This window comes from Oreochromis niloticus, linkage group LG13, assembly GCF_001858045.2.
Source record: "Oreochromis niloticus isolate F11D_XX linkage group LG13, O_niloticus_UMD_NMBU, whole genome shotgun sequence".
Taxonomy (NCBI): domain Eukaryota; kingdom Metazoa; phylum Chordata; class Actinopteri; order Cichliformes; family Cichlidae; genus Oreochromis; species Oreochromis niloticus.
In genome coordinates, this window is record NC_031978.2 from 5,243,628 (window position 1) to 5,259,830 (window position 16,203).

Genomic DNA, 16,203 nt, shown 5'->3' on the forward strand with positions numbered 1-16,203 from the left:
CCTTTCCGTATTTTTGCGTTCATGTGGAATGGCTGCTCCGGGACTCCGTAGAGAAGCTGGTGGTTTGTTGACATTTTTCTTCATCAGCTGAGTGGCCAGAAGTTAGCCGTCGAGTTTCCGAGCAGCTCAGAACAAATCAACACCTCATCTTTATTTTTACCCGCTGACGCTGTCATTCAGCCGTCACAAACCACAAACACTTCACTCATGTTTTACACAACCAGCGGCGCTACACAGAAAACCAAGGGTTACTGCGACCGTTAGCTACATATAGCTAGTGTTCGGCTGCAGCTAGCCTGGCTACGGAAAAGGCTAGCGACTTTAGCCGATGTGAAGCGAAGACATGGAGGGGATACTTTACAAATGGACGAACTACATGACAGGTGAGTCTTTCTAAAAACTGATTTGAACTAGCCGTGTTAGTATTGAATAATGTCAGACAATTTTACATATGTTACAAGCTTCTAAATTAGCAGGTTAGCTAACAAGCTAATATTAAATTAAAAATGTACATGTTACTGTGCGGCTGCTGTTTTTGGTTGTAAATTAATGTAATGTTGGATTAGTCAGAATTATGTTGCTAATGAGCGTCATGCCAATACCAAGGTACTGCTGCAAAAACTTAGTTAAAGCATTAAAAGTCAGGAAATACCATTTCGACATGGTGAAATGTAAGACATCACTAGATTGTTAATGCTGAGCTATCAAAGTATTCCAAGTAATTAGACGTGGAGAAACAGTAAATACATTTTTCTAAGTTTTAGCATTTATTATGTTCACCGTTTTACCTACTCATGGGTCTTTAGCGCTTAATTAAATTAAAGCATTGAAGAATTTAAAAGTCAGTTTGTTATGATCTTCAAAGACAGTTAGAAGCAGAGTTATTCAATCTCCACTGCATGCCAGGTTTACTGGCAAAAGTCACAATAATTCAGCAATTTACAATGTCCACATCACACAAATTACAAGTGTGTTTTGAATATCTTTATTTAACTAAAGTTGTTGTTGGTGATAGTGGTAGTTGTGGTGTGTGTGTGTGTGTGTGTGTGTGTGTGTGTGTTTGCAAATCAAAGAAAACAAGGTCATTTTGGTGAATGCTGCTGTCTTAAAATTATTCACCTTGTTCTTGGAAAGTGCATTTAGTTCTTTGTAGTGCACCAACGTTCTTTTAAGGAATCTCAGCCGTTCCTCAGATCCAAAGGCCTCCAGTTAGATTATATGAAACCCAGCTTTGGTAGATTAGATATTTGCTGGAGCCAGTAGTTTTCCCTATTGTCATGGTTGCACAAACTGGGCTGTGCTGGCTTGACAGAAAGGTAGATGTATACAAATTCCAATAAAAAGCATTATATATGTCAAATCAAATGACAAAGTAGGTAAGCTAATTGCTGTGTATAGCTGTTATGGGCAGTGGTGCAAGTGAATGGATGACTAAAGAGATTGTGTATGGAATCTTGTTTAGTGCAAGAAACCAAAATCCAAAGGAGGTTTCTCAGGGAAGAGAACTACACATCAACTAAGCTCTAAGGGCTTTAATAGAGGACTTGCACAGAAGGCCCAGATGTTGCCAGTGTTGCTGAATGAAAATAAACACAAACATAGACTGAAAAGAAGGTGGGGTGGAGTGGGTCTTCACAGAGTAAAGAAAATTAAATACATTTGTGTGTCTAAACCTAAGAAGGAATATTTGTGGATATATCAGACCAAGAATGTCAGATATGGAGCTCCCAGTTTAGAGCAAAAGAACTGTAAATGTAGTAAATGTTTATCACTGTAAACTCTAAAATGTAATAGAGCAGAGTTTAAAGTAGCAAATAAGCTACTGAAATACAGGACTTGAGTGAATGTATTTATAGCATTAACTTAAATGTTGCTCAGAGGAGAACTGACAGCCACACACAACCACTGAGGGACGTATCTTCTGATGTAAACCAGCTGCATGGTAACAGGACCTGAAGTGGTGTTTGACCTTAATGATGCCAGCATAACATGTCTATTAATAATAGTGGCGGAGGACAAACTATACACTGCTTGTGACCTCAAACACTCCCACTGTCATCTGCTTTTTTCAGCTGGAAACTGAATGTCATCAGAACAATCTCCTCTGAAGGGACATTTCTAAAGACACTTAAATTTCCCTTTTCACTTCATTATATGATCCCTTGCCAAAAACTGTTATAGTCGGAGTTAGAGTTCAGACACTTGAAGCAGGAAATGGTCAAGATTTTTGGCTTCAAAATGCATTGATTCAACCTCTAAGTATGGGCCCATGTCTTTGTCATATTTAATGATAAACTGAATATCTGTGGATGTTAAACAATGGGGTTAAGGCAATAAGATAGAGTTTATTCTTGCAGAGTTGGAAAATTCAGAAAGTGGCTTTCATGAGGTTGATCACTATCTTCTCATGTTGTCGATCAGTCAAATTAAGAAAATAACCTACTGGGCAATAACAAATAGGGATGTACCACTTACAAAATTACAATGTTTAAAATAAGAATATGGCTGATAGCAGATGCAAATATCAAGGTCAGTCTTTTTATGTTCTTTTTTAAATTTTTGAGCCATCATAACGCCATGTTTACAACAGATAATTATTGGCCATTATATCCGTATCAGCACTGATAACAGTCAAGAAATGAAAGTTTAAAAAGTAAGGAAGTGATGGGAGAAATATTGATGATGATGGTGCATAGTTTGCCCACTAGAGGGCAAATGTCTAAAAAGGGGAAAAAAATATCAGCAGATTTTTAGATCACCACATATCAATATTGGCCTTGAAAATTCTGACTATCCAGGCTCTACATGTAATTTCCAGGTGGTGAAAGACACATTTTACCTGTTTAAAACTGCAACCAAATTCATTTTACTCCGTGTCACAATCTAGTGCCAGAATCTTTTCAAAAAAAATTTGTTTAGGTTTTTTTGTTTTGCATGTTTTTGTTCTATAACCAACTTTTTTGCTACATCATGTTTTTTAATTAAAAACATTTTTTAAAAACAAATGTTAAACTGTTATATTGAAACTAAATATCATTTTAAAATAAACAAAACTGGGGTGCAATTTTGAGAATATATAAAACCTAAAAATTCATGGAATTATAAAGTCAGTGTTGTTTTGTATTAATTTTTTTTGTATTAAACATGTAAGTTTTTTTTATCATCAGGATGGCAGCCTCGCTGGTTTGTCTTAGAGAACGGAGTGATCTCTTATTATGACAGCGAGGACGATGTTGGCAAAGGAAGCAAAGGATCCATCAAGATGTCTGTATGTGACATTAAAGGTTAGCTCCCCTATATCTCGCCCATTCACTCTCATGGTGCCACAAAAGCAAACATATCTATCACACTAACGTCCTCATATTTTATGTCCCAGTTCATCCAACAGATACGACCCGTCTAGAGTTGATAATCCCCGGCGAACAGCATTTCTACGTACGAGCTGTGAATGCTGCAGAGAGGCAGAGGTGGCTTGTGGCTTTGGGGTCATCCAAAGCTGGGACACTGGACAGTAACAAACACAAAGGTAAGTCTCCTATGTCTGCTCTTTTTTCTCAGGATTGATCCGTGGGAAATTACCTAACAAAAACTGGAAACCATTTCAGTAAGCAACAATTTAGAATGAATTACAAAGTAAAAGAACAAGCAGCCCAGTCTGCTAGTTCACTGTTATTCTGTGCGTACTTCACCACACGTCAGCCGCAGGACAGCTGATGTGGCATAGAGAAACTTAAGAGGAAATGGTTAGCAGTTCAGAGATATTTAACAGCTGCTACACCAGCAGTTTTTATCTGTGTGTTTACAAAAACTGCAAGCTGAGGTTAGGTGAGCCGACGCGATTGAAAGACTCAGACGACAGTAATTCTTTGGCTTATCTCTCGCGCTCGGTCATTGTGTTTGGTCAGAGAGACAATATATAAAGTGGGAGTTTTATTACACTTTTTGTTACACTTACAGTAACAGCACTTTATAATCAGCTTGATTAAATATTTCACTTCTGCTATCTCTTGGCAGCTCTGTATATGACTTGTTTGGTTAATGAGGAGGTTTAGAAAAAGGAGAAACAGCAACTGCAGATGACAGCAGTATGCAGCATCCTAATGAGATTGTTTTTATATTACTTGGTCCTGGTGTCATTTTTTTATCTTACAAACTAGATTAGTAAGTTTTGTATTGTGTGTATTGTCTTGTCTGATGTTGCCTTAAACCAGGGTGGGCAATTATTTTCCCCAAGAAACTGGTTTTGTTGTGAAGGGCTGCACCAATGAGTTAAATTTAGTTGTGCTCAATATTAATTTGATCTCTTTAGAAACTGCTACTGGTAGCAGTAGCAGTGGCTTTTACAATTAGGCAATAAAAATGTGATATAGACATAATAAAAACTCCAGCCTTTCATAACTGTTTAATCAACATTCCCAAAACAAACAGAACAAATTGTATTGTTTTTGCAAACTTTTAAAGACCTTTAAATTTATACAAAATGCTTTGCTATTTTACTCAGTCAGGATCAAAGTACGAGGTGGAAAAGTGAAGGACAGTTGCATCAACATATGATATGCATTACAGAGTGTGGATAGAGTTTACTGAACCCAACATTTGTGTCTGTCAGGTCCAGACTGTCTGAAGACAAAAATGTCTGAACTCCGCCTGTACTGTGACCTCCTCGTCCAGCAGGTCCAAACTATCCAATCACAGTACAGCGCTGACTCAGAGACCACACCGACTTCTGAAGTAAGAAACGGGGGTTCTTTTTACCTCAAACTTTATCTTATCTATCTTTATCTTTACAATTTTTCAAAGTAAGACTCAAATTATAAGAGTGTTTCTTTCTTTATTCAGTACCTAAATGATATTATTCTGCTTTATTGTGAATATCAGAAATAAATTATTTAAAAAGGAGGCATTTTACCATTTGAAAAAAAAAGGAACCCTTAGTACACACAAAAGACCTGTCAGGCAGAAAGATTACATCTAAAATTAGATAAAAACTATTTCTCAGTTTGAAGCTTGAAGGTATGTGAGTAGAAAAAAGATGATTGGTATTCGTCTGTGTGTCTTCAGGCGTCGCTGCTCAGTGCCACATGTGCCACTTTCATCAGGACTCTGGAGGAGTGTATGACCCTGGCCAACCACAGTTTGACTCCTGACCTCCGACCTCCTGAAAGGGTAATTTCACCTTCTCTAGCTAATCAAAAACCTGTAATTTAGGTTTAGAGTAATAAAAAAAAAAGGTCAATAATATCTATTTTCTTTAGCTAAAAGTTGTTTAATTATTCTGTTATAGTAGATAAAAGATGTTTAATACAACATGAGTAATAATATTCCAGAAGAAAGATGCTTAGTAAAATAAAATAAAATTTTGTATCTTTGTTGACACGACCAATTTTTTTCATTTATATTCCTACGGCTTGTTCGAGTTTCACAATGTGCCCGTGATGTTCAACAGTACAGAGTGCTCTGGTGCACAAAACCAGGGTGATTAGGCCATTCTGTAATTGGATAGAAATATTTTGTAGTTGTAGACTTGGCAAATAACAGTGTGGCATAATTGTTTTATTGTAGATTTTTATTTTGTACTCACTCAGGGTAAAACATTGAAGCAGATGTGACAGGAGAGGTTAAGAAAACACTTGACCTCGAGCAAAATGTTTTCTTCACTGATTAGTTTACTATATTTTTACAGTAAGAAAGAATTCGAATAGAATTCAATAAAAATGTTACTTTGATCTTTTACTTGTTTAATTTATAAGCAGACCGATTCTTTTTTTTTTTATAAGGTGATAACTCTGTTTTGTATTTTGAAAGGTGCACCAGTCACTCAGGTTACCCTCACACAATGCACAAAAATCATCAAACTGTTTAGTCAATTTTCATTTTCAGTCTCAGGGACTTTTTATTTCCTTTTATTTATTTTGTGTTCTTCTTTTCACTGTACTTTGAGCGTTGTAATACCAATACCTACAGGCATGAATAATAATAAAAAAAAAAATCTTAATCTGCAACAGAATAATTCCAATAATGCTCAAGAGGCAGCTCTTTATTTAGACGTGCCAGATGGAAATAAAAAGTTAGCAAAGTGGCTTAAAGTCTAAATGCTTTCTCATTTTACAGCTGAGAGATCAGAGATATTTAGAACAAAAACAAAAGTGAAGGTCTTGAAATTGTTATCAGGTTTTAATTGAACTTAAAAAAAATCTAAATGCGCGAATGTCTCTCTTTCTGTACAGATGAAGCGGTCAATCAGTCACCCTGGAACATACAGCTTTGACAGGTGAGTGAAACACGTACACAAACCATCATGAACTTAAAGTTGTAACAAAAAAGAGGTGACTTAAATTAATTCAAAGTCACATTTAAAGTTTCTTGTAGACTATACTCAAGTTTGTTTATAAAGCATATTTATTACAAACATGTTGCTCAAAGATCTTTACATGAAAAGAAGAAAAAAAACCCTGGAATGCACCAGGGGTGATTCTAGGTTCATACTTTTATGCAGGCTCAGCCTCCAATCATAATGTTGTATGCATGACATTATGATTGTCAGCCTCCATTATGATTGGAAGCTGAGCCACAATGCTGTAACTGCCTTGCAGTTACAGCATTGTGTTACAACTTGCCTTTAAAATCAATTCTCAGTTAGTTGGATGACCTACATTAGTGTCTTAAGAACAATTCAGAATGCATATTCACAGATTTAAATATAATAAACTGGTTTTAGGGTGGACCCTTTAGTCCAAGGCAAAGACTCAATCAGAATTTTCAAACTAGAATTTTCAGAAGGAAGTTAAAGAACAATAAAGTAGATACAAACATGCACAACATTGTTTCAGTGTTACTAATTAAAGTAAGATTATTCAATACAGACACTGAAAAATCACCCTGGACAGGAAGCAGACTTTTACATGAAAGTTTTTGAATTCATACAAACCCTCCCTTTATTGGGCAGACTCAGCACAGAGCATCATGTACCCCAATTCCAAGAATGGAGAATAGATTTATAGTGGCAAAGTAATTGTGTTCCCACCTAACTTCACTATCTACCAATTTGCTTACCTGGTTCTTCCTGCTCCTGTACAATCTCTCTATCCTCTCTCTCTCTCTCTCTCCATTCTCCTTCTGTGCGTTGCTATTCATACACAAATACATGGTATCCAAGTAGAAAATAACATAACAATCAAATCTTTTGTTGTTCTAAGAGCAGGTTGGGGATCCATATTTGATTTCAGTATAACACACTGCTAGTTATGTGAAATCATTATCAGTGAATGTGGGCATAACAAGCCACACTGGCTTCATATTTTTTGTTGACTTTGACTACACGACACCTTTTACTCTCTTCTTCCACTCTCTCCTTTCTCTCCCTCCCTCAATCTTTGTGCTGTCACTTAAAAGTTAAACATTAAACAGTATTTACCATCCAATAACAGGCATAAAGTGATCTGTATCACTTTACGGCACTGCTGCTGGCCATTGACAGGTAACACCCTATTGACTTGCTGTCACCTGGTACTTAACTGTACAGTCCCAATTCGACTAGAATAGTAATATAATTTTTTAACAAAGCAAAATGATAAAGCACATCAACTTCTTGGCTCGCAAACAAGTGGTATGCCAGTTTTTCTGAAACTATGAGGAAAATAAATGGAAACAAAACAACATATAAAATCTGATAAAACATTGGTTTTTGCAAACTGGCAATCCTACAAAACAATATTGTTCAGATATTACAGAAAGGAACTTGATGAAATAAAATATAACACCAGAGATTGCTATTGCATTAGGATTTAATATTACTTATTAAAGTCATATTACATAGACAGATGTTTAATTCCTTTTTAAAAATATTGCGCTTTCAATCTGACCCTCATTGATCTGTTCTCCAAATTAGTAAGGGAAAAAAATCCAGTTTGCTGGAATGCTGATTTTGGCCTCCAGGAGGCAGAAATGTAGTATTTTAAATATGTCAGTCTGAACTGGCACAACTCATTGTAGACTTTACCACAGCAGGTACGTACTGAAGAGAGCTCACAGTGTACTGGAGGGTGGAGACATCACACACTGATTATTATTGTCACATATTGGCCTTTTATTGTCCGTGTGCAGTGCTTTGACACACTTCACCTTCTGAGAGCAGAGTCACCATCTACCTGAGATCTCATTCAACAAAGTGACTTGTTTTGTGTGTTGCATGATTGCCATTTATTTTATTTTTTTAAATATCATGTTTTCTTGATGGATTCAGTAAAAATTAATGTCTCATTCCAGTGGTTGGACAGTCTGAGATGCATGGCAGGACACTTTTTAAAGTTATGGTGTTACATACATCTGTTGCTGGGAGATGTTAAAATTATAAATTAAGTTCTTTTTCAATTGCTGATGACTGCTGCATCCCCAGAGGGTCAGTATGGAAGATTCATCCTGAAACTGTCACATAAGAATGAAATAGATGTTAGGATATTTATCGGACTCAACTTCATTTGTTCACTTTAGTGATTTAAAATCTGCTGACATTAATGGCTAGCATAGACAGCAGGTATTATTAAAGCAAGTAAAATCTGTTAGCCCCTCAAGCGACTATGCTATTTTAGCCACTGAAATGACTGAGTGGGTTCATTTATGACTCCATTAGATTTTGTACAGGAAACTTTTTTACTTTTCCCTTACAGCTTTATGTGTGTTAATGATGCCTAGACTATTTACTTTTCCCATGAGAATATTCTAAACTTTCTAATGTCTTCAGTTATTCTTTATCAGTAATATGTTTTGGGCATAAAAGTGTCAACCTCACAAAATGTCAGTTTAGCTGTTTTCCTCATGAGTTTGGGTCTCAAGTGTCTGCTACTCTATTCTCGTGAGCGCCACTTCAATGCGAAACATCACTTTACACATGGAAAATTACACCAAAAATGTGTCCTCAGTGTTAAAACAATATATAAATGACCCACCTAACTACCCATTACCCCTGTCACACCTGTGAAAAGTTGTAACACAACACTTGGTTACTTCAAGGTTAAGTGTTCATACGCCACTCTGCTTTATAACAGACGTTTGTGACAGTTGTTACTGTTTCTACTCCTTCTGTACTTATGTGTTGGATTTTTTTGGCTAAGCTGTTCACACACCATGCAAAAAATAAACAGTGAATATTTTAATTTTTGTTGTTGTTGACCTTTACAAATCAAATTTAATGGCTCTTCACCAGTTTCTCAGAAACTAGTTCTTTAGGTTTTCTGTATCTCAAATCTGCTGAATGAAAATGACTGTGAGGATTTAAATGTCCTTTCATTTTTGTTCATTTAACTTTCAGAGGATGTCATTCTCTGTAAAGAGGACAAAAAGCAAAGCAAGTGATAACATTTAAACTCATGATTGTGAAAAAAAAAAGTTTTCTGTGAGGTTTGATGTGCAAATGAACACATGAGACATCGGGATGAAACTAAATATTTACAGCACAACGTGTAAAGTCCAGTGTGATAGTGCCGAGTCACAAGACTGACAGATTAATATGAGTGCAGTAATAATGTTTACAACGGTGAGTGGCTATGAAGCAGCCCGGTGGTTTGAGTGGAAATTGTACAGTATTATGAATATTATATATTGCATTTATTTAATGAGTAACGACAACTTGTTTATGTTCTTGTGTTTTGGAGTCTGATTGCGTGATGAGCAAACGCTCCTGCATCGTCTCAGATGGAAGCGGGGCTTTGCTCCAGAAGCAGGTTTAATGGAAAACTGGAGGCAACTCTGGGTTTTCTGTTGTAGTTGGACTGCGTAAATCCCAGGTCACCTAACTCATTCACTGGCTGCTTTTCTTCAACAAACCCTGAATGTAGTAATGATAATATTTATTAATAATAAGAAGAAGAAGGAAAAACAACAATAATAACTAATAATAAATGAACTATCTCTGTTCAGCTGATAACTAACTCAAAGTTTATTAAACTTGCTTTCTGTAAAGGAGCAGTTGACAGTCTAGACAGTTCATTTATTTTTTTTACAGATTTTGTTATTGTTTCAACAACTCATAATTAAGCTGGAAACAGTTGGAAGCTTCGTATATATATGTATGATTTCTTCTCACATGTTCAGGACTTCTTTAGCATTATAAATGTTTATTTATATAATTTAGCACGATTCTGATTGCAGTTTGATCTCTAACTGGACAGGACTGTCCAGTCTGATGTCACTTTTGCTTGTTATATCAAATGTGATTGGTAATTGTTGAAATAAGGCAGTCTTAGTATTATGGAAAAGCACCTAATAAGCTGCCTTTCCACAATTCTAATTGCCATGGCACCTAGTGTCTGCCTTATTTCCAATGTAGACATAAACATTTGCCACACAAAGGCTCATTTGACTGCAGTGCAGATGTGTGACAGGCTGTGCTGCATCAGCACTGTAGCTCAATAATTTCAAAACATATATAATGATTTGGAAAAAAGAGAAGTTTTTGTATAAATTTCCATTTCTTAGATTTGGAAATAAAGCAGACACTAGATGCCATGATTGAAATTAAACAATACTGAGGCAAATGCTGTATGCGGCGGCTAACCACCTGAACCATGTTTGTGTCAAGGTTGGCGGGGACCAAAGTATCCGGAAGTCAGACAGGGTAGTCAGACAAACACACAATATTTGAAAATATTTCAAGTTTGGAGAAGAATTTGCTTGACGCTGTGTTGCTAAATCCTATCAGCTGAGATTCTCCGTTGTTGTTATTTGAGGGCATTTTCTGCTGCTTATCTGGGTCAGGGTCCTGTGGGCAGCAGTCTGAGGAGAGATGTCAAACCTCTCTTCCTTTTACTTCTTGGTAGTTTAGTTCTCCTTCTGACTAATAGGGGCGAATATTTGTGGATGATTTTTTTTATTTTTGGGGGGGTTTTACTGTTCACAAAACCTCCCCATTAAGTTACAGCTGTAAGACACACTTGTTAAATAACTCTCACTGAGGTGAGAAAGTTTTCAGTTTCTCTCAATCTTTTTTATTCCTCCTCCTCAGGTCAGGTGTACTGAAGGAGTACGTGAGTGGAGGTCAGAGGTCAGCTCAGCGGAGAAACCGTACAAACTCTGACAGCTCTGTTTACGATACTGAACGTAAGACATAACATCTTTTTATAGTCTGCATAAGTGACACAACAGAACTAAATAAAGAGAAAATAGTAGAGAGAGAGACTTAAACATATTAAGTTTTTAAGTGATATTATATAAGATAATTAGTATAAGCAGGTATAGTTACATTCAATATGAATTCTTACCACTCTTAGAGTAGGAGCTGAAAACATGTTTTGTATTCAGTATTGAGAGTTAAAGTCTGTGTGACCCTTGGTTGAGTTTACCAAAGGCTGTTTCACTGAGTGGTTTGATTACGTTCTTTGTAGCTTTCTGCACTTTCCGCAGTGTAACTCGACTTTGAGAATCCTGAATGAAATTGAGCCACCTGTTAATATTTTTGTTGTTTTCCAGGTTTGCTGCCCACTCTCAACGGTGACTCGTCCTCCATTCCCGAGGAGAGGGCAGGCAGCGTGAGCCCAAAGACCACGCCCACTGACACAGACACTGACCTTTCCATCTGAAGACCCCAAGATGCCCATCCAAACCCTGAGAAACTCTGGAAGATGTCACAAACGCCACCAGATCATTATTTGCTGAGATACTGACACCATTACACCAAGGATGTTCGCTGTAGGAACGTCCTTCACGAGCTTTTTCTCAGCTAATTGCCAAACACAAGCACTTTGGAGTCGTTAGCGTTCATTTCTTGAAGTCTTTCAGTTGCACAGTATACAATAGACTGACAGCAGTTCAGTCCCAAGCTGAAGTTCAAGACATCGAGAGTATGAATTATATGAAGCTTTAACCTGATGAGGTGAGAGGACTCCACACTGTTAACCTTTCAGATTTAACCATGGATACTTTTGTAGTCATGTAGTTGTACTTGAAGTCCACATCCTGGATTCAAGGAAAATTAAGTATCCCCAGTCGAACCAGCGAATTTCCTCAGCTGGAACCAGATGATTGTATCACGCAGCTCCGTGACGCAGTGTGGACACGATGAACTGTGAATTCCTGGTTTCTGGAACAATTAGATGCCAGGGCTGCTTTAACCAGAATGTACTGAAAGTTTGTTGTGTTCTGAGGTTTGTTTGTGTATCCAAAAACTGATCACAGAGCCAAAAGTTTTGTTCAGTGGCACTTAGACAGGATGCTGAAACCCAGCAACTGTGACGCAAAAGCATCTATTTTTCTGGCTTTTCCTAAAGAGCCCCAAATTACTTCTTTCCTCCTGTCTTCTGTGTTCTTCCTCCAGGCCTCCAGCTGAGCTCATTGCCGAAAGCAAAGGCAAAAAAGAAAAAAAAAAAGTTCTCCATCGCTCTCCGTCCATGCTTTAACGAGTCTGCTTGTGTCTCCAGATGTTTGCCAAAACATAATCACCCGCATTAAAGCTGCCACCTTTCTTTTTCCAGGCAGTCATGTTCAGCCTGGACCGTGTTACGCTCTTTGCAGCTTGTCCTCGTTTTGAGCCGAGTTTCACCTGAACTCCTAAGACAAGTGAACAGAAATACTAAATTGCAGACAATCTAGCTGGGAATGTGAGCAAACCTCTGAATTTCTTAATTATTTCCTTGAAGATGTGACCCTGACACCACTCATTTTAGGGTGAATATGAAAACTAAGCTTTTTAGCAATCTGTCACTGACATGACTGAAGCATTAATGCTAGCTCAGATCATATGATATTTCTGTGTGTTATGATGGTCACTGTGTCAGATTAGGAGATGTTTTAGAAGATGGATTCAGTTTTGGGATTTAATGGAGGCGGAAGTGCCTTCAAGCTGCATTCCTTTCGATTGCCAGCAGAGGGCGACTCTTTGTGCTGTATAGTCTTTGTGAAGCCGTGAAGGTCGTTTTGTAATATACTAAAGTCAGAAAGGAGAACCATCATTTGCACTCGTAGACTTACAACTTTTCAGTTATTTGTCCTCTGTTTCTCGGTCACATTCATCACTTGTTCATCAAAATTCTCTTCAAAACCACCAAAAGGTGGCAGATAAAAACTTTGCCTTTTGTGAATGAGAGTCACCACAGATGCCACATCCCAATCAGTCACACTTGTTATCCAGCCATTTCAAACAAGAGAACCAAAGTGTTGTGTATAAACTGGCTTATACTCTGTTTTACAGTCCTACGTTTCCAACACCGGCAACATCGTTTCTCTTTTGTTTTTGTCATCTTCAGCTTCACAGAAAACTCCAGAAGGTTCTGGAAACTGAAGGGTAAAAATCAAAAACCTTATCTGAACCTTACTGTGATCTGATCTCCTCTTTAAGGTAATTTTTAGCATGTCTTTTTCTTTCCTCCGTTCTGGCCACTTTCACTGTGCGACTTCACCATGGACCTCAAATTTGTGCAAAGAACAACATCAACTTTTACTTTAAACTGATCCAGATTTCGTGCATGATCATCGTTGGTGATGAGAGCTGAATCTTTAGCTATGACCAAGCAGTTTGTAGTCAAAGTCCAAAGTTTCCAAGTCCAGAGGCAGCACATCAGATTGAGGAAACTTAGAAGAATGCGCTGCATTTTTTTTCAACATTTATCTTGTTGTGCATCATGGATTCGTTCCCCAGCACAAGGCTGTGGATACAGAGTTCTGCTGTAACATCCTGAGGTGTCTGAGGAAGAACATTCAAACGCAACAATCTGAACTGTGGGGATTTTCAGCCACAGACATTAAGGCTTCGCTCACCACCTGTCTCACTAACCGGATTTGCCTCCCTATGACTGCGTTCACTTCCTGAAAGTATAAAATCAGTGAGAAGTATAACTGTTCAGACACACGAGAGGCGATCAAGCGGTGTCGCAGAGGAGCGACTGCAAGGAGACGTAGCAGGAGTCATCTAGAAACTGCAGCCACGCTGGTAATCAAACGTTTACGGTTTTTGATTTTCACATGTTGATTCCCAAAACTTTATCAAACCTAAAAATATGTAAAGCTTAACATGTCAGGTGATGATGTATTGTTTGCAAATTGCTGTCTTTGTAAATTTCTTTCTGAGGAGCTGCAAGGAGGAAAAAAAAGTGTTTTTGCCATTTGAAAAACTGCCTGCAGAACGTATCCAAGGCAGGATAAACAGTGTTCACCACCAGAAAAATGTAACAAAACAAAAGATATATAATTTTCTGCGGCTCAGAGACTCTAAAGGTCAAAGTGACACATTGAGTGGAGGAAGACATTTAGAATTGTGTTTGCTGTGTGAGAGACGAGGAAGGCTGGCCCAAATCTTCACACATCACCTTTGAAGTCTGCACAGTGTCGTGTCACGCCACGCCACGCTTGTGTTGTTTTTCAAACACACAGAAAAAGTAGTCATGTGAAAACAAAGTAAACACAGTGATGCTCACCAACTTTCCGGGCAGAATACTGAACTGAAAAATCCCCAAACATTTGATGCCGTAGTACGTTTTGTTTACCTTAACGTCACTCGTGCCAGTGGAATTTAGATGGACCATGTCTGTTGTATTCTGAGCTTTGTGAATTCTGTGGGTGTTTTGAAACAGACAGTTTTACTGGTAACTTTACAGTACTTTCCCTTAACATGCATTTTTCTTTTATGTGGTGATTTTTGCACTCCAGAGTCTTTTTTTTAAAAATATTTGAGAACTAAATAAGTGGATTATAGTGACAATGGTACTGCGTGTTGGAAACAGTGATGGCTGTGTAACTTTGAAAGCTGCAGCCTTAAATATATGAAAACTTCCTTGAAACTTTTCTTCTGTGTATTATTGTCTGTTCATTCTCTGTGATGAACACCCAGAGGTGCATTTCCTGTGTATAATCAGAGCTGCACACAGTTTAAACTTTGGATGTTAGCTTCATGTCCTGTTACTGACCTGTGATGTTACTCTCATCTGCAGAAAACTGGTAGATCTGTATTTAATCGTTACGTGGGGCCATATAAAATAAAGTCTACATTTTGCCAAATTTTCAGACTGGATAGCACAACGACACCACTTAATGAGCTTTTGTTTCTCCTACTACTGACGTGGTCCACCGGCTGGTTCGGGACATATTTGGGCCCCATATATGATCCATTTTCCTGTCCAATAACACAGATAATAGATTAAATTGATCAAAAACTGGATTTTTTGTAATCAAATCACTTTCAGGATCCTTATTAATACAGTGAATTAAAAAAAAAAAGTTTTAGATTTACCTTCACCTTTGGTCGTGAGCTTTAGTTGTTAGTGACCGTCAGAATACAGTTGACACTGCTTCTCTGAATTGAAAGAGCCAGCCAAGGTAGTTCAGGCTTCCAGGGGCAGATCCAGCACACTCAGGAGAGATTGTGTCTCTCAGCTGGTTTAGGAATTTCTTTAAGAACAGGAGGTCTGAGCATCCATGCCCCTGAGCCTAGAGAAGCCGTAGACCATGCATAAACAATGAGCTGATGAATGCAGGGGAGAGAACTAATCAGAATATAGTTTCTTAGCTATGAAGGAGGAATATTACAAACTTTAGATATATGAATTTTAAAACAAATATAAAGATGCTTTTCTTGCTGTTGTTTTGCAACCAGATATTAAGATGTCGCCGGTATCTTAATGAGTCATCTTTGAAGGTACGGGGAGGCTGACTGTGTTACGTGTAAGCCACCCTTTCCACATTTCCATGCTAAGCAACCTAATTATCTCCTGGCTGTAGATTCATGTGTGCAGGATTCTTTGTAAGAAAGTCCCCCCCCCCAAAAAAATAAATAAATGTTCTGTCCTTGAACACTTCAGTCAACAAGCAGCTCTGATGTGTGAGAGGGAGAAGCTTAAATATTACACTCCTGATTTATTCCCAAATCTCTTTTTTTCTTCTATTATTCTATTATTTTCTGTTTGTTGTGGCTAAACCAGCAGAGATTTTCATGCCTTAACTGTCTCTGCAGAGTGACGTAAGTGGTTGTATCAGATCAGATTTTCATTGTCTGAATAAAGAAATGTTTGAAACTGAAGGTGTTTTTTTTTTCCTTTCATATTTAAGGGTTTAAATAGACCTTTAACACACACGCATATACTACCTGCCCATAAATCAACTGCAGTTTAAGACTTTTAATAGGAGCTTTGTGTTTATTCAGCTGGTGGGAGGTTGTGGAGGGGCCTGGACGATGATCCTGTTGTGTGTTTACAGAAGGCGTGTGTGCGTGCATATACATGT

At 37.7% G+C, this 16,203-nt stretch overlaps 2 protein-coding genes across 5 annotated transcripts in view; both read left to right on the top strand.

The window, feature by feature from the left end:
• Positions 1 to 16,000, top strand: plekha3 (pleckstrin homology domain containing, family A (phosphoinositide binding specific) member 3). Its single transcript, XM_025897713.1, has 8 exons — positions 1 to 383; positions 3,168 to 3,284; positions 3,377 to 3,526; positions 4,610 to 4,731; positions 5,062 to 5,166; positions 6,228 to 6,271; positions 11,000 to 11,094; positions 11,464 to 16,000. The coding sequence occupies exons 1-8, from the start codon at positions 344 to 346 to the stop codon at positions 11,571 to 11,573; spliced, it is 783 nt and encodes a 260-aa protein (XP_025753498.1). The 5' UTR covers positions 1 to 343; the 3' UTR covers positions 11,574 to 16,000.
• Positions 13,781 to 16,203, top strand: part of LOC102078832 (protein phosphatase 1 regulatory subunit 1C) — a 25,235-nt gene continuing 22,812 nt past the window's right edge. For 2 of the 4 annotated variants that reach the window (XM_025897712.1, XM_025897711.1), the window contains exon 1: positions 13,782 to 13,918. The gene's annotated coding sequence lies outside the window, so the exon portion shown is untranslated. Of the gene's footprint in view, positions 13,919 to 16,203 lie in introns of all 4 variants that reach the window. The other 2 variants (XM_025897709.1, XM_025897710.1) reach the window with 2 other exon arrangements.

Excerpts from the sequence above, each read along its gene's own strand:
- plekha3 (XM_025897713.1), top strand. The coding sequence starts at position 344 with ATGGAGGGGATACTTTACAAATGGACGAACTACATGACAG. Across the intron at positions 3,285-3,376 it reads GTCTGTATGTGACATTAAAG|TTCATCCAACAGATACGACC; the intron begins GTTAGCTCCCCT and ends TTTATGTCCCAG. Across the intron at positions 6,272-10,999 it reads GGAACATACAGCTTTGACAG|GTCAGGTGTACTGAAGGAGT; the intron begins GTGAGTGAAACA and ends CCTCCTCCTCAG.